The 12681-nt window shown below is 31.5% G+C and overlaps 2 protein-coding genes across 2 annotated transcripts; both read right to left on the reverse strand.

Moving 5' to 3' along the window:
• Positions 1 to 1332: 1332 nt before the first annotated feature.
• Positions 1333 to 4004, reverse strand: LOC146904184 (uncharacterized). The gene has a single exon (XM_085725283.1). The coding sequence runs from the start codon at positions 3907 to 3909 to the stop codon at positions 1336 to 1338; it is 2574 nt and encodes an 857-aa protein (XP_085581409.1). The 5' UTR covers positions 3910 to 4004; the 3' UTR covers positions 1333 to 1335.
• A 3538-nt stretch (positions 4005 to 7542) lies between these two features.
• Positions 7543 to 9737, reverse strand: LOC146904185 (inactive poly [ADP-ribose] polymerase RCD1-like). The gene is made up of 6 exons (XM_085728243.1): positions 8965 to 9737; positions 8550 to 8791; positions 8194 to 8252; positions 7838 to 7981; positions 7664 to 7759; positions 7543 to 7563 (listed from the first exon to the last, which is right to left on the reverse strand). Exons 1-6 carry the CDS (start codon positions 9735 to 9737, stop codon positions 7543 to 7545), a joined length of 1335 nt encoding a protein of 444 aa, XP_085584369.1.
• Positions 9738 to 12681: the final 2944 nt, after the last annotated feature.

The following is a 12681-nucleotide window of genomic DNA, read 5'->3' on the forward strand; positions in this document are numbered from 1 at the left end:
GTATATCTACCTCTCCTCACCTCCCAGAACACTTCAATGCTCTTCCTTTGCAAACTACAGCCCTCATACTTTATTGATAAATAAATATGCAAAAGAATTTCATATTAAATAATTTATAGACAACTCATAAATAAATTTGTTGGGGAAAACAAAATCTACCTGATATCCATGATAGACCTATCAAGGAACATAAATCAGACGAAAAAAAAAAAAAAACATTTCCTTGGTTAAATTTATGTACTGTTACTCTTTTTTTTTTTAACAGAATAAAATCTGCGTTCTTGCAATGATTGAAGAATAACCAGTTCATATCGTGCATTTAGAAAGCCGTTTACATCACCAAAATAATAGACAGATAGGCAACAATTAGCTTTGCAAAAATAAATGTTAACAAAACTAATCAATGACATTTGGAATGGTGTGATAGGCGAATCATATTGTTATACTCTTATAGAGTTGCTTGCATAGCAGCATGTTGATTTTCGCTTCTGCACCTTAAACTGTAAGCATGGTTCAGACACGGTTTTCATACACTGACACGTATCGTAAAGTAAAATATTTATATTAATGGGAATCAAAGGGGAGAGAAAGCAAGATAAAGTTACATTAGCGCCCATCAAAATCATTTCCATTGTAGACACGGGAGGATTTTGGACAAGCCAAAGATTTGTTACTTGCACTACAAGCTTTCAATCTTCTTGTGCCATTAATATCTTGCCATGATGCTGCCATCAGAATAACATAAACTTTGTATTGTAAAGACGGAAGCACCTAGTAAATGCAAGAAAACTAATGATAATTTCAATGATAATGTTGGGAGCAAAAACTTGGAGGAACCCCAAAAACACGCTGTAAGAACACACACAGCGCTGCAACAACAGACGTGCATTACAGAAAAGCTGCCTGGCCGCAACAGCTCAGCACTGCAGCAGCACTGCAAAAACCAACAGCTATACCCCCCTTCCCACCGCCAAAACAGGTGGACCTCCCTACCTCTTCAAACAATCGATCGGATCCCAGCACTGCTACTTTATTTGTATATCATATATACTTGTTTTGTTTACAGATAACCTAAAAGGAGTAAGAAAAAAAAGGCGTCTGAAATTATATTGCAGCAACCATAAATTTCTCAAGTTCAAATACAATACTCATGTTATATAAAGAAGATGCATACCTACATACACTGACACTCTAGTAGTCGATCTGTTATCTCCCTTTCAAATCTGTACAAGAAACAAACACAGTCTTTCGTGAAATAATCCAAAAAACAATGTTTCAGTATGAAGTCTTAGCAAAATAATCCAAAGCACGTTGATTATACTATACCTCTAGGTATCAAACTGATAGAATTTCATACTTGTTAGGGCAACTCCTAACACCAACAGTCAAAACTGACTTGGGGTAACTCGAGGCACTAACGGTCAAAACTGACTTGCTACTTTTGAAATCGCGCCTTTCTTTTTCTTTTTTTCTGTTTTTTTCTGAAGGGCGAAAGTGCACCTTTATAACTTGTAGAATTCGACGGTTTAACTTTACAAGCTTGTTTCTGTCAAGAAAAAACTTTGAAAGCTTTTTGTCACCACTTGGGATATGCAAGGGTTTTGCCATTCCCTTGGTTGACATTTCATAATAATATATAATCGCTAACTCCTTTAGCCTTCCGTTTAACAAGCCCCAAATTAGAGCAGTGTATGTTACTCTATCCGGTTTCAGTCCTTGGTCAATAATTTCATTAAAGAATCTCATTGCCTTTTCAAAGTTATAGATCTTTATGTGTCCATCAATCAAAACAGTGTAAGTAACAACATTTGGACTAACTTTCATTTCCTCCATCTCTCTCAGTATAGTTGAATCATTGTACGTTGCATCACTTCCTTTTATGTCTTCAGAAGAGGAACGCATTTTCAGATATGCTTGTTTTAATTTCCCATGGAGTAGAACTGTGTAGGTAACTACATTAGGTTTGATCCCTCTCCTCTTCATATCCTGGAAGAGGTCATGAGCCTCTTGCAAGCAATTCATTCTACAATAACCTTTTATCATAATTGTATAACTTACAACGCCGAGCATAAATCCTCTCCCGATGAAAAAATCAAACAAAGAGCGAGCACGTTCCATATTCCTTGCCTGGCACAATGCAGCTAATACTTTAGAACACATTACTTTGCTAAGTTTCTCAAAACTAGAACTTTCTGTTGAAATATATCCTTGGTTTGACAGCTTAAAGAAAAGATCGTATGATTTTTCAATAAGGTCAGCTTCACAATAGCCATTAATCATGGCAGTATAGAGTTCGACACTTTCATGTTTCATACGGTTAAAATATGCCTCAGCCTCTCCAACCTTGCCTACTGAACAATAACCTTCAATGATAATCTTATGTGTAGTAGAGTTCGGCTTCACACCTTGACTGTCCATATAAATCAAAAGATCAATGGCCTCACTATCAAGATCTTTTCTAAATAAACCGGCAGCTAGTACATTATACGCAACAACATCAGGTTTAAATCCTTTTTCCTCCATTTCTTTAAACAAACATTGGGCTTCAACGGTTTTACCCTGAAGACAGTATCCATTGATAAGGGTCGTGTAGTGTTTGATATCTAAATCGATATTCATAGATTTCAACTCTTCCAAAGTAGTTACCGCATCATCCACCTTACCCAATTTACACAAAGAATCAAGTACAATATTGAAAGCTACCCCGTCGAGAAACACGCATGATTGCTTTACCTCTTTAAATACATCTACAACTTCCGAATCCTTACCCATCTCACCCAAGCAATGAAGGATATAGCTAACAATCACACAATTTGTCTCTATACCCTTCGAAATCATGTCATCGTGTAACGATCTCGCTCTAAGCCCATCATTGATCTTACAATATCCACGGATCAACGGAGAATAAACATGAAAATCTGGAACAAGTCCGCATGATTTCATGTCGTAAAATACATCCTCGGCTTTATCTAATTTCATTTCATTACAAAACCCACGAATAACCGCAGCATAGGCATAAACCTCTATAGGTGCATTACTCTCTCTACATCGTTTGAGCACCTTATATCCGTCATCAGACATGTTATTATTAGACAACCCCTCAATATAAGCCGCATAACAATATGAATTCGGAGTCACACCAGCCTCCTCCATATCATCAAACACACATAACACGTGTTTCAAATCATCACTATTCTTACACAAACCCTTGATAACAATAGAATATGTGTGATGATTAGGACACAAACCAACCCTCTTGATTTCTTTATAAACCTCCAAAGCCATTTTCACTTTATCATGTTGTACTAAACGGTTAATAAGAAAGTTACAAGCAAAAATACTTGGAAGAATCTCAAACCTAGTAACTTGAAAATGAAACAAGAAGTCAAATGCTTCATCAAACATGTTAAGACCAACACAAGCTTTAGCAAACACATCAAATGCTCTGAGTATAGCCAAGTAATGTTTTTTATTCTCAACAACATCAACACCCTCTAATAGCTTCACAAACAAGTCATGTATTTCAAATGATGGATTTTGTTTAGAATGAGAGATTATTATATCACGGAAAAGAGAATCCAACTTTCTATCTAAATTGTAGTAACATAGTATTCTAATGATGGAAGCATAGGTTTGAATATTGTGTGAAAAACCATGTTGGTTTTTGAGTTGAGTGAAGTAAGAGAGAGCAAGTGAAGGGTTGTTTCGGTAAAGGTAAAGTTTTTTGAGGATTTTGAAGGTGCTAGGGTCAAAAGATGAAATTTTTAAGGGTTTTGTGAATGGGGTTTCTGAGGAAGAGAGTGCAAGTGTAGTGGAAGATAAAAACCTGAATTTATTGAAGTGAATGGTTTTCGTTTTGGAAAGAGGGAGAAGAATGAGAGAAGGGAAATTCAAGAGACGACACAGCATACCGGTGGTTTTGTTGCGGTGGCTGACGGCGGGTGAGTTGATGTTCCGGTGGTGGACGTGGCTGTTGACGGCTACCTAAGAATGTAACAGCCTCTTTTTTTTTTTTTTTTCCTTCTTTTTCCACTGAAACAAAAAATATAACGTAATTAAAGTTTTATTCAACTAATATTGTTTTTTAGGGTTAACAAATTTTATTTTTTTAAGTAAAGGGTTAAAAAAATTAATTTTTCGCCTATGAATATTTCAAACTTTTAATCAATCTAAAAATTTTCATCATTTTCTATCACGACTTTCGGTCTTTGTTTTTTTAATAAACTCGAATTTATCATTTCAAAGTTTAATACATTATAGAAATTTCAGCTCGAAAAAGTTTAAACTTTTTAACAATGGATGAATTAAATATAATTTTTAAGCTTTTAGCGCATAAAAATTTGTATTTATTTCATATTTTGTTAAAAAAAATCTAATTTTTTTGGGACAAATTATTCTAATATTCAAAAACATATTTATAAATATCCATTAAAAAATATAAAGTATACACATGAATGGACTAAAATAATAAGGACCAAAAGTTGTATAAAAATCCATTAAAAAATGTAAAGTATAACATGAATTGACTTAAAAATAAAAATCTAAAGTAACTAACCAATTCAACTCAAGTCGTTAATAAATTCCACCAAAGACGAATTGCTCAGGAGAGCTTGAGTTCGATTCCACACAAAAGTTGTGACATAAAATATTTTGGGAATGTTTCAAGGTAGTGTAAATCTCCTGACCCAAAAAACTACCAAATTGATTTACAGTTATTCCACTCAAAAGCAATGACAGAGTTCTAACTCGAAACATCTGAGTCTAAGGCCGATCTTTTAACAACTAGATCAAACTCTTTGAGTTAGACTAATTTTATTTTGTTTGTACTAGTAGTGTCTAACTTTCTTTATGGCAGTTTCTCAAGTGGTTTATTGGTTTGATGCTTGCATCTTAACCTTTCAAAACTCGGCTTGAAACCTTGTTTGGATGAGTATCAGAATAAAAATGTTAAATAAGTTGCAGTATTAATATTCAAAATTTCGTTTTTAAGCTCTCTAATATTTTTTGTTGGATCACAACGGGGGAGTCTTGTAGATCATCTATACATTGGTTTGAGAGCAACCATACAAGTGAGTTGGACACCACACTTTAATGCATTTGGTTCATGAGTTTCCTCACTTATAAACCGTTCAATCTCCATTTTTGAAACAATTTGGGATTCCAACTCACATTTGTTATACAACAATCTCTTCCTCAAATGCGCGTCCATCAATTCATCATGCCCACTCCTCAAGTGAAAACTTTTTTTCTCTTCACACACTTACTTGTACAGTTATTTCTGCTGCACAACATAACCTGCCGCCTGAACACCTTGCCAGGAAGGCTTTGAACACTTTTTTTTCTTTGTCATTTGTCCCAGCACTTTGTAAAAAAATTGTAATTGGTCCTTCTGTTAAGTCCATGTTAAAAAAATAATAACGGTGCGCCACATGGACCAATCATTACACACCACGTGGCACACTAAAAGACAAAATTTTCAGAATTAAAATATTTCAAAGTTTTTGTATTAGTCCCTGCACTTCAGCACTTTTTTATATTGGTCCATGTACTTTGGTATTGGTCCATGAACCCTTTATTTATTTTTTAAAATTTTAATATATTCCAATGATATTATTATGTTTATTATTTTTTTGAAGAAATTATTATGTTTATTATTGTTTTGTTCATTATTTTTATTGAGAATAATTTTGAAAAATTCCCCTAAAAAAATTATAAAAAATAAAATAAAAAATCTTTTTTAAAGAACCGTTAAGTTTTAATTGTATCACATCTTTCTCTAGCTTTCACCAATATGGATTCTTCAATAATGGTGAATCACCATTAAAGTTCAAATCACTATTATTTATGCAATATGATAGTGGTCAGTCGTATGGCAAGTAGGCAAACACAATAGTACCAAAAGGGAAAAAGAAAATACGTCGTGAAATCATTTTCAGAATAAATTATACTTTTCTCCACTAAGAGAACCATAAATTATCCCCCTTTTCCATCTTATGTTAAAATATACATTATCTTCCCTTGAAAAGTAAATCTATATGGAAAAAATTATACTTTTCAATGATAATTAAATTTAATATTTTGATATTAATTTTATGATTTTAGAATATAACATACAATTTTAATTAGCTTATTTCATGAATTTTAGTAATTTGTTCAATAATCCCCGTGAACATAGCTCAGTCGGCAGGTACATCACAGTTAGAGGAAGAAGACGATGTAATACAATTAAAACTTAATCCTTCTTTAAAAAATATTTTTTTTCTTCAAATTATTCTAAATAAAAATAATGAACTGAATAATAATAGAACATAATAATATCATTCAAAAATTAAAAAAGCAAAAGGAAAAAAGGTTTAGAGACTAATGCCAAAGTGTAGTGACCAATATCAAAAAGTGTTGAAAGTGCAAGGACTAATAATGAATAAAATATTTTAATTCTGACAAATTTGTCTTATAATGAAAAAATGAAGGGAAAAAAATGAAACAAGTGTTAGAATTAATAAAATCAGAAAAGGGCGCAATTGATATATTAATTTGCAAAGGAGCATAATAGCCTTCAAATAGTGATGGATTTTCCAAGAAGATAATCTAGAACAATTTAATAAAAATTGAATGATGACAATTCCATAAATAACCATGATAATGTTCTTGACGTCTCAAATGTTGATGTAGGGATCAATTGAAATTGGCGTATTCTTGATGCTAAAATGAGACGCATTTTAATTAAAAAAGGGCATATTGGGGGAATTGAATATCACATTTTCTATTGACAATCTTTCTAGACATTTTTTCATATTCTTATTTTTCTAAAGACAATGTTAATTTCTTGAGTTTTTTAAAGTTGTGAATTTTATTCAAATGTTTCAATTATTCAAATGTTTCAATTGCATATTGAATTCGCATAACTATGTAAGTGATTGCTGCATCTGCAAAAATAATTATTTTTCGAAGTTAAAAAATTTCAAAAACTACTTGAGATCGTCAATGTCACAAGAAAAGTTATATGCTCTAGCCATTTTATGTATTGAGAAAGATATGATATAACATATTGATGTAAAAACAACTGTTAATGACTTTTGGATCTAGAAATTTTTATAGGAATTGTTTTGTATGAGGAGTTAGATATTCTCTTAGGTTTGTTTTTTTGTATGAAGCCTGCTGTTTTTATTAGATTATTTAACATAATAAAAAAGTATTATCTTCAAGTAAATGACATTTACACTTTACGAATTCAATTTTTTTAAATTGCTTATTAGTTAGCGCCCAAATTTTAGATTTGTCTTAGGGCACCAAAATCTTAAAAAAACACGTTTGAGTACATATATGATCACCAGACATTTCAAAATAAACATTTATAAGTTCCAAAATTAAACATATGCTCGATTCCATATTGAAACTGGAAATTAGATGATAGAATGAAATTAAAAAAATCTCCTAGAAGATAACAATATCAGAACTCCCTATTGACAATAGTTAACTCCAAGTGATAGATCTCCGCCCCCTCATTTGAAAGCCTTACTCTTGCTTAACGTTTAAGACATTTCATCCACCACCTGGTGGTCTCTGTAAGAAGCCAACTAAACATTAGGAGGCATAATCAAATTTAACGAGACAAGATCGAAACATATAGTAAACCAAATAAACTTCTAAAAACTTTCAGTACCTTGGATACAACATTATATATTGCAGATTTCAGTACATCGTTTCCAACAGCCGACCTCAACTTCGACACAAAATCAGCACATGAAATCTTCCTTGACTGCACATGCACGATGTGATACTTTAGTGATATTTTACTATTTAAGACATAGGCATAAATTGGATATCATTTACATACCATCAATAATACATATTGGGAGTCGATAAGAAACATAATATGGGTAGGAACCATGTTTCTCATGGAAGATAGAAGCAGCGAAAAAGGCATCCTAGGGGAACTTGGTGTTCTTCTGATGTTAGCAAGCACACTAGTAGCTTTGACCTGTGGCATCCCACAAACCAAAATTGTTTCGATAAAGGTAATAAAACAAAGCATTTTAGGATTAAAAACCAGAAGATAAATGCCTTAAAATATTGCACATGAACGTCTTAAAATAAGAAAACATAAGAAGCAAAATTCATGAAAAAGCTAGGAAAACATTTTACATAGAATACTGCGAAAACATAAGAAGCTAAACTCATCAAAAAGCTTACAGTGTCCACTATAGAATGCCGATAGCCTTTTTTCTTACTCTCATTTGAACAAACATTTCCTGTTAAAAAACAAAAAATATCATGTGTCGTGATCAAGATTATTTTTTTTTTGTTGAAAGAAATATGAATCCTAACTTAGCAACATATACAAATGATTGTTTTGTCATCCCAGAGTAGAGTGGTTAATAAGTTGAAAATTGTTACATATTAATTAGTTCTTTGATGATTAACTTCTTCATTCTTTGGTGATAATCATGTAATGCTATAATGTAAAGCATATTTTTATACAAAAACATATATGATATATCTAACACTGACACATAAGGAAAAACATTTCTAAAGAATTATTGTATCACCTTCAAAAATCAAAGAGGACTTGAAGCTAACAATGAATTCTGGATAGATATGTGTGTTCATATTCATGTTCCAAACCACATAGCACTTTGGAAATTGAATGTCATTCACCCCATTATCATATTCACAGCCACTTGGACGAAGTTGATCACTTCTAGGACGAAGAAGCTCCATGTTTCCCATTATGACACGGCATAGGACCATATGCTCAATTCCATTTCCGTCAACATCATAATAATGTGAACTATGAAGATGGAAAACTAAATCCTTTGAGAAATCCAATAGAATAATCTATAATAACATGTCATACAATAATAATAATAATAATAATGATGATGATGATGATGATGATGATGATGATGATGATGATGATGATGATAATGTATGAAGTTCAATGTTGATCATATGATAACTAACCAGACATAAGGGTGGGTAACAGCTGCAAGATGAACACCAAAGCCATATATGCATTTAGACGGAGATAGTTCATAGTGACCAAGTCCATATTCCATCATTGTTGACAATTCCGCTTTAGAACAAGCAAGCCATGCATAACGAATATTAGCTTCCCCTCGAACTCCTTTTGTGATATCGGCTTGCTTTTGAAATAATCGCAGCCGTGTTTGCATTAATCTTCCTGAGCTACGATAAATCTCAACTATATCAGACTCCCTAATGCCCAACGGACTCATTCCTGTAAGAAACATCTTCTGTGCAGAATCCACATCCAATTTTCCATATAAAGATTCAGTATAATAATCTAAATATGTGTCTGGATCTTGCTTAACAGCTATAGCAATATTTCCATCACCAATTTTGGTTGTGATAGCATGATCGTCAACTTTTACATTCTTAGGTGCAACATCAGACTCTCGACCATAGTTCCTCAACTTGGATTCATCTGCCTCATTTATTTCGATAGATAGATGTAATTTTATCTCTTGTGGATCTTTCGTATCATGACTTTCTTCGTACTCCCGCTCCCTTCTATTATTGGGTTCTTCAGTAGAACCAGCAAAAACTCCAACCAACCTTACTTGTTTGCATACATCTCCAACCGACCTTACTTGTTTAACAACCACACTTGTTGGTGCTGAAACTCCAGTCAGTTTGGCTACACATTGAGTATCCCTCTTTCGCTTTTGACTGAGTGCAACTCCACCCAATGCCTTTGATGGTCTCTCCTCCATTTTTACTACTAGACTTTGAGCAACAAGAATAGTTGGCAATCCCTAGATGTTTAAAACATGTAAGAATATTGAAATAGTAGAAATGATCATGTGCTCACTATAATAATATATTGTTCATACAATAATAAAGATAAAGAGTTAGTCAATAAGAACATTCCCTTCAGGGCAAAACAAGTAAATTTTAACAATTGCAAAGGTATTATTCCAACAGTACAAACAAATCCTACTAGAATATAACATTAAAGGAGAGTTTAAAGGTTGACTTAATATGATATTATTGCATGTAATGAAAATTCAATAACATGTCAAATGTGGACATTCATGCTCAACAGTTCTACATAAGGCAATCCATGTAAACTCATAATCGTAAAGTATATTAAAGTGGGCTTTGTTGGCACCTAGTTTCCAACAACAACAAAAAAAACTATTTCTACATATATTCATATGGTCCCCAAAAAGCTTTCAAAATAAATACTTAATAACTGATATGGTTTTCTTAAAACTGATAAAGCATAACAAATTTCCCACTCACTGATAAAAAAAAGTTGAGTAGCTAAAGTTTCTCAAGAAAAACTACTCTCAAGAAGACCATCATCATTTTCACCATATAACATCCGTGAAAGGATTAGACACATCAACCAAACAGATATTTACTAAATGTTGAAGTTAAAGAATAAAAACCATTGCTAAAACATGATTAAAACAAACAAAAAATTAAACGCAGTAAAGAAATTACGCTAAATTGACAATAATGACAGAAAAAATAATGCCTATCCAACACTCGAGAAACTGTACATGCTCTTCTCAGAGGCATCTTTACTCATGGTAAATGAATTTAACAATATAAAAGATAATAAAGTTTTCTTTCTTAAAAATAAATAATTATCGTACTTGGCTTAATCAAAATTCAAAACCAACAGGTTTTGAATGCACCATTCACCAATCCCATGGAAAGAAATTGTATCAATATTATCCTCAAATTTAAATAAATAATTAAACAAATCCATACCATTTGTGAATTTTTTTAAGCAAAAATTTAATGTTTAATTGCATCATTAAGAATTACTAACATCCCAACCAAAGTAATCCCGCAATCATCTACAACACCCCGAAAAATATCATTCAAAATGATATGTGAATAGAAATATTACTTCAAATAGTAAAATCATCCCTAAAAAATGATAAAAAATAAAAACTCAATTCAAACATAAAGAACAAAAAAACCTAACTTGATCCACTTAAACCAACATATCACTTACACGATCAATAAAAAAAAGAACAAAAACAAAGTAAATTACAATAGTTCACATTCAAAATTAAAAAACAATTAATATAAATAAATAAAAAGTAAAAAAGACTAGGCTTTAAAATTATACCTGAATGCAAAAACACACACAATAGCGGAAAATCAAACAATTTCAAAAGTAATTTGTTCTAACTTTGAAATTGTTCATCTAATTAGGGGAGTAAGGGGTCCTTTTTATACTAATTCTAACCCAAGAGATAAACTCTAAATTAACCCATGAGGCGAATCGGGTATGTCATAAACACGCTTGAAAAGGTAAACATTAAAGGTTTTAATGGAGTTTCTGTAAAAAAGAAAAAGATTTTAATGGAGTTTTTCCCACTATGAAAATGCTATGATTTTTTTTTTGTTGTCCCGATCACTTCTAATTGGAAAACAGTTTTTGCTGAGTAAGCAATTAGTCATTGTATTAGTTTACTTTTTCAACAATTTACAAATTTGTTTGATCTTTCTTGAAAACACATTTTCCTAGATTAAAATTGATTTTCATAGGTTTGTTAGATCATAAAAAAAATTCTTTTAATGTGAAATTCAAGTATGGACATTTTTTAAAAACTTCAGATTTCTTTCTTTAAAATAATATTAATCTTATGGTAGTAGATTTTTTAATAATATTGAAGGAGACATCGACAATTATCGTGTTAACGATTTTATTATACTACTTATTTTGATTGTTTATAGTTGCTCACATTTTTTTTCTGGAACGATGTAAATTACTTTTACACTAACATCCATTTAAATACATTTTCAAATCCTTTTAAAATTTACTACCATAAAAAGTTATGATTATTTCAAAGTAACATTAATCTAAAAAATTTAACAAATAACCACAGATGAATTTTTGAATGAAATAAAATAATTTATGAATTAACAAACAATTCAAATATCAAATTAAAAATAGAAAAAAGTGTATTCTATAAATATAAAAGAGATATGAAGCTTGGGGAAGAAGAAAACAATTACTCTCTCCGTTCTTAAATACAGGTTGTTGTCACATCGATTATAAATGAATAAATTATTTGGTATAGAAACGAGATGATTCATATTCTCGATGACTTAATATTTTATTAGTATTGTTACTCATCCATTTGCAAGTTTATTTTATTCATGAAAATATTCAATCATCAGAAACAGAGAGAAATATTAAAGCAAAAGAACTATTACATTATAGTTTGATGATAACAAACTTTTTTTTTTCAGATGATAAACTTGTGATATTTTGTGTTATTGATTATTAATATAATGTGTTTGAACATATGCTAGAAAGAATGTTGACTATTATTATCAAGTGAGTAACAATATTATAAAATAGTTTACTATTTTCTAGATAAAAATCATACCTTTTTCATCTTTATCAAAAAATTTGATGTGCCTCCCAAATCGACAGTTAATACCTTACCCAACATTATAAATTTTATGTATCATAATTTAAAATAATTTTCTGTGGAGATTAACATAGTCCAATGCATTGTTAAAAAAAAATAGCCCAATGCTTAGTTCAATAAAACATAATAAGTTAGTGGTATTTTATTACCATCTTTTGCCTCACTCACAGACACACACACACACACACACACGTGGTTTTACCCCAGCAAGCATGGGCATATGCCCGGGCTCAACCAGGGGCGGACCTAGACC

The sequence above is a fragment of the Medicago sativa genome, chromosome 7 (assembly GCF_051527215.1).
Source record: "Medicago sativa cultivar Bolivia chromosome 7, Bolivia_mono, whole genome shotgun sequence".
Lineage (NCBI taxonomy): Eukaryota > Viridiplantae > Streptophyta > Magnoliopsida > Fabales > Fabaceae > Medicago > Medicago sativa.

Excerpts from the sequence above, each read along its gene's own strand:
- LOC146904184 (XM_085725283.1), bottom strand. The coding sequence starts at position 3,909 with ATGCTGTGTCGTCTCTTGAATTTCCCTTCTCTCATTCTTCTCCCTCTT.
- LOC146904185 (XM_085728243.1), bottom strand. The coding sequence starts at position 9,737 with ATGGAGGAGAGACCATCAAAGGCATTGGGTGGAGTTGCACTCAGTCAA. Across the intron at positions 8,253-8,549 it reads GTCCTCTTTGATTTTTGAAG|GAAATGTTTGTTCAAATGAG; the intron begins GTGATACAATAA and ends GTTTTTTAACAG. Across the intron at positions 7,982-8,193 it reads GGCATTCTATAGTGGACACT|GTCAAAGCTACTAGTGTGCT; the intron begins GTAAGCTTTTTG and ends GGGATGCCACAG.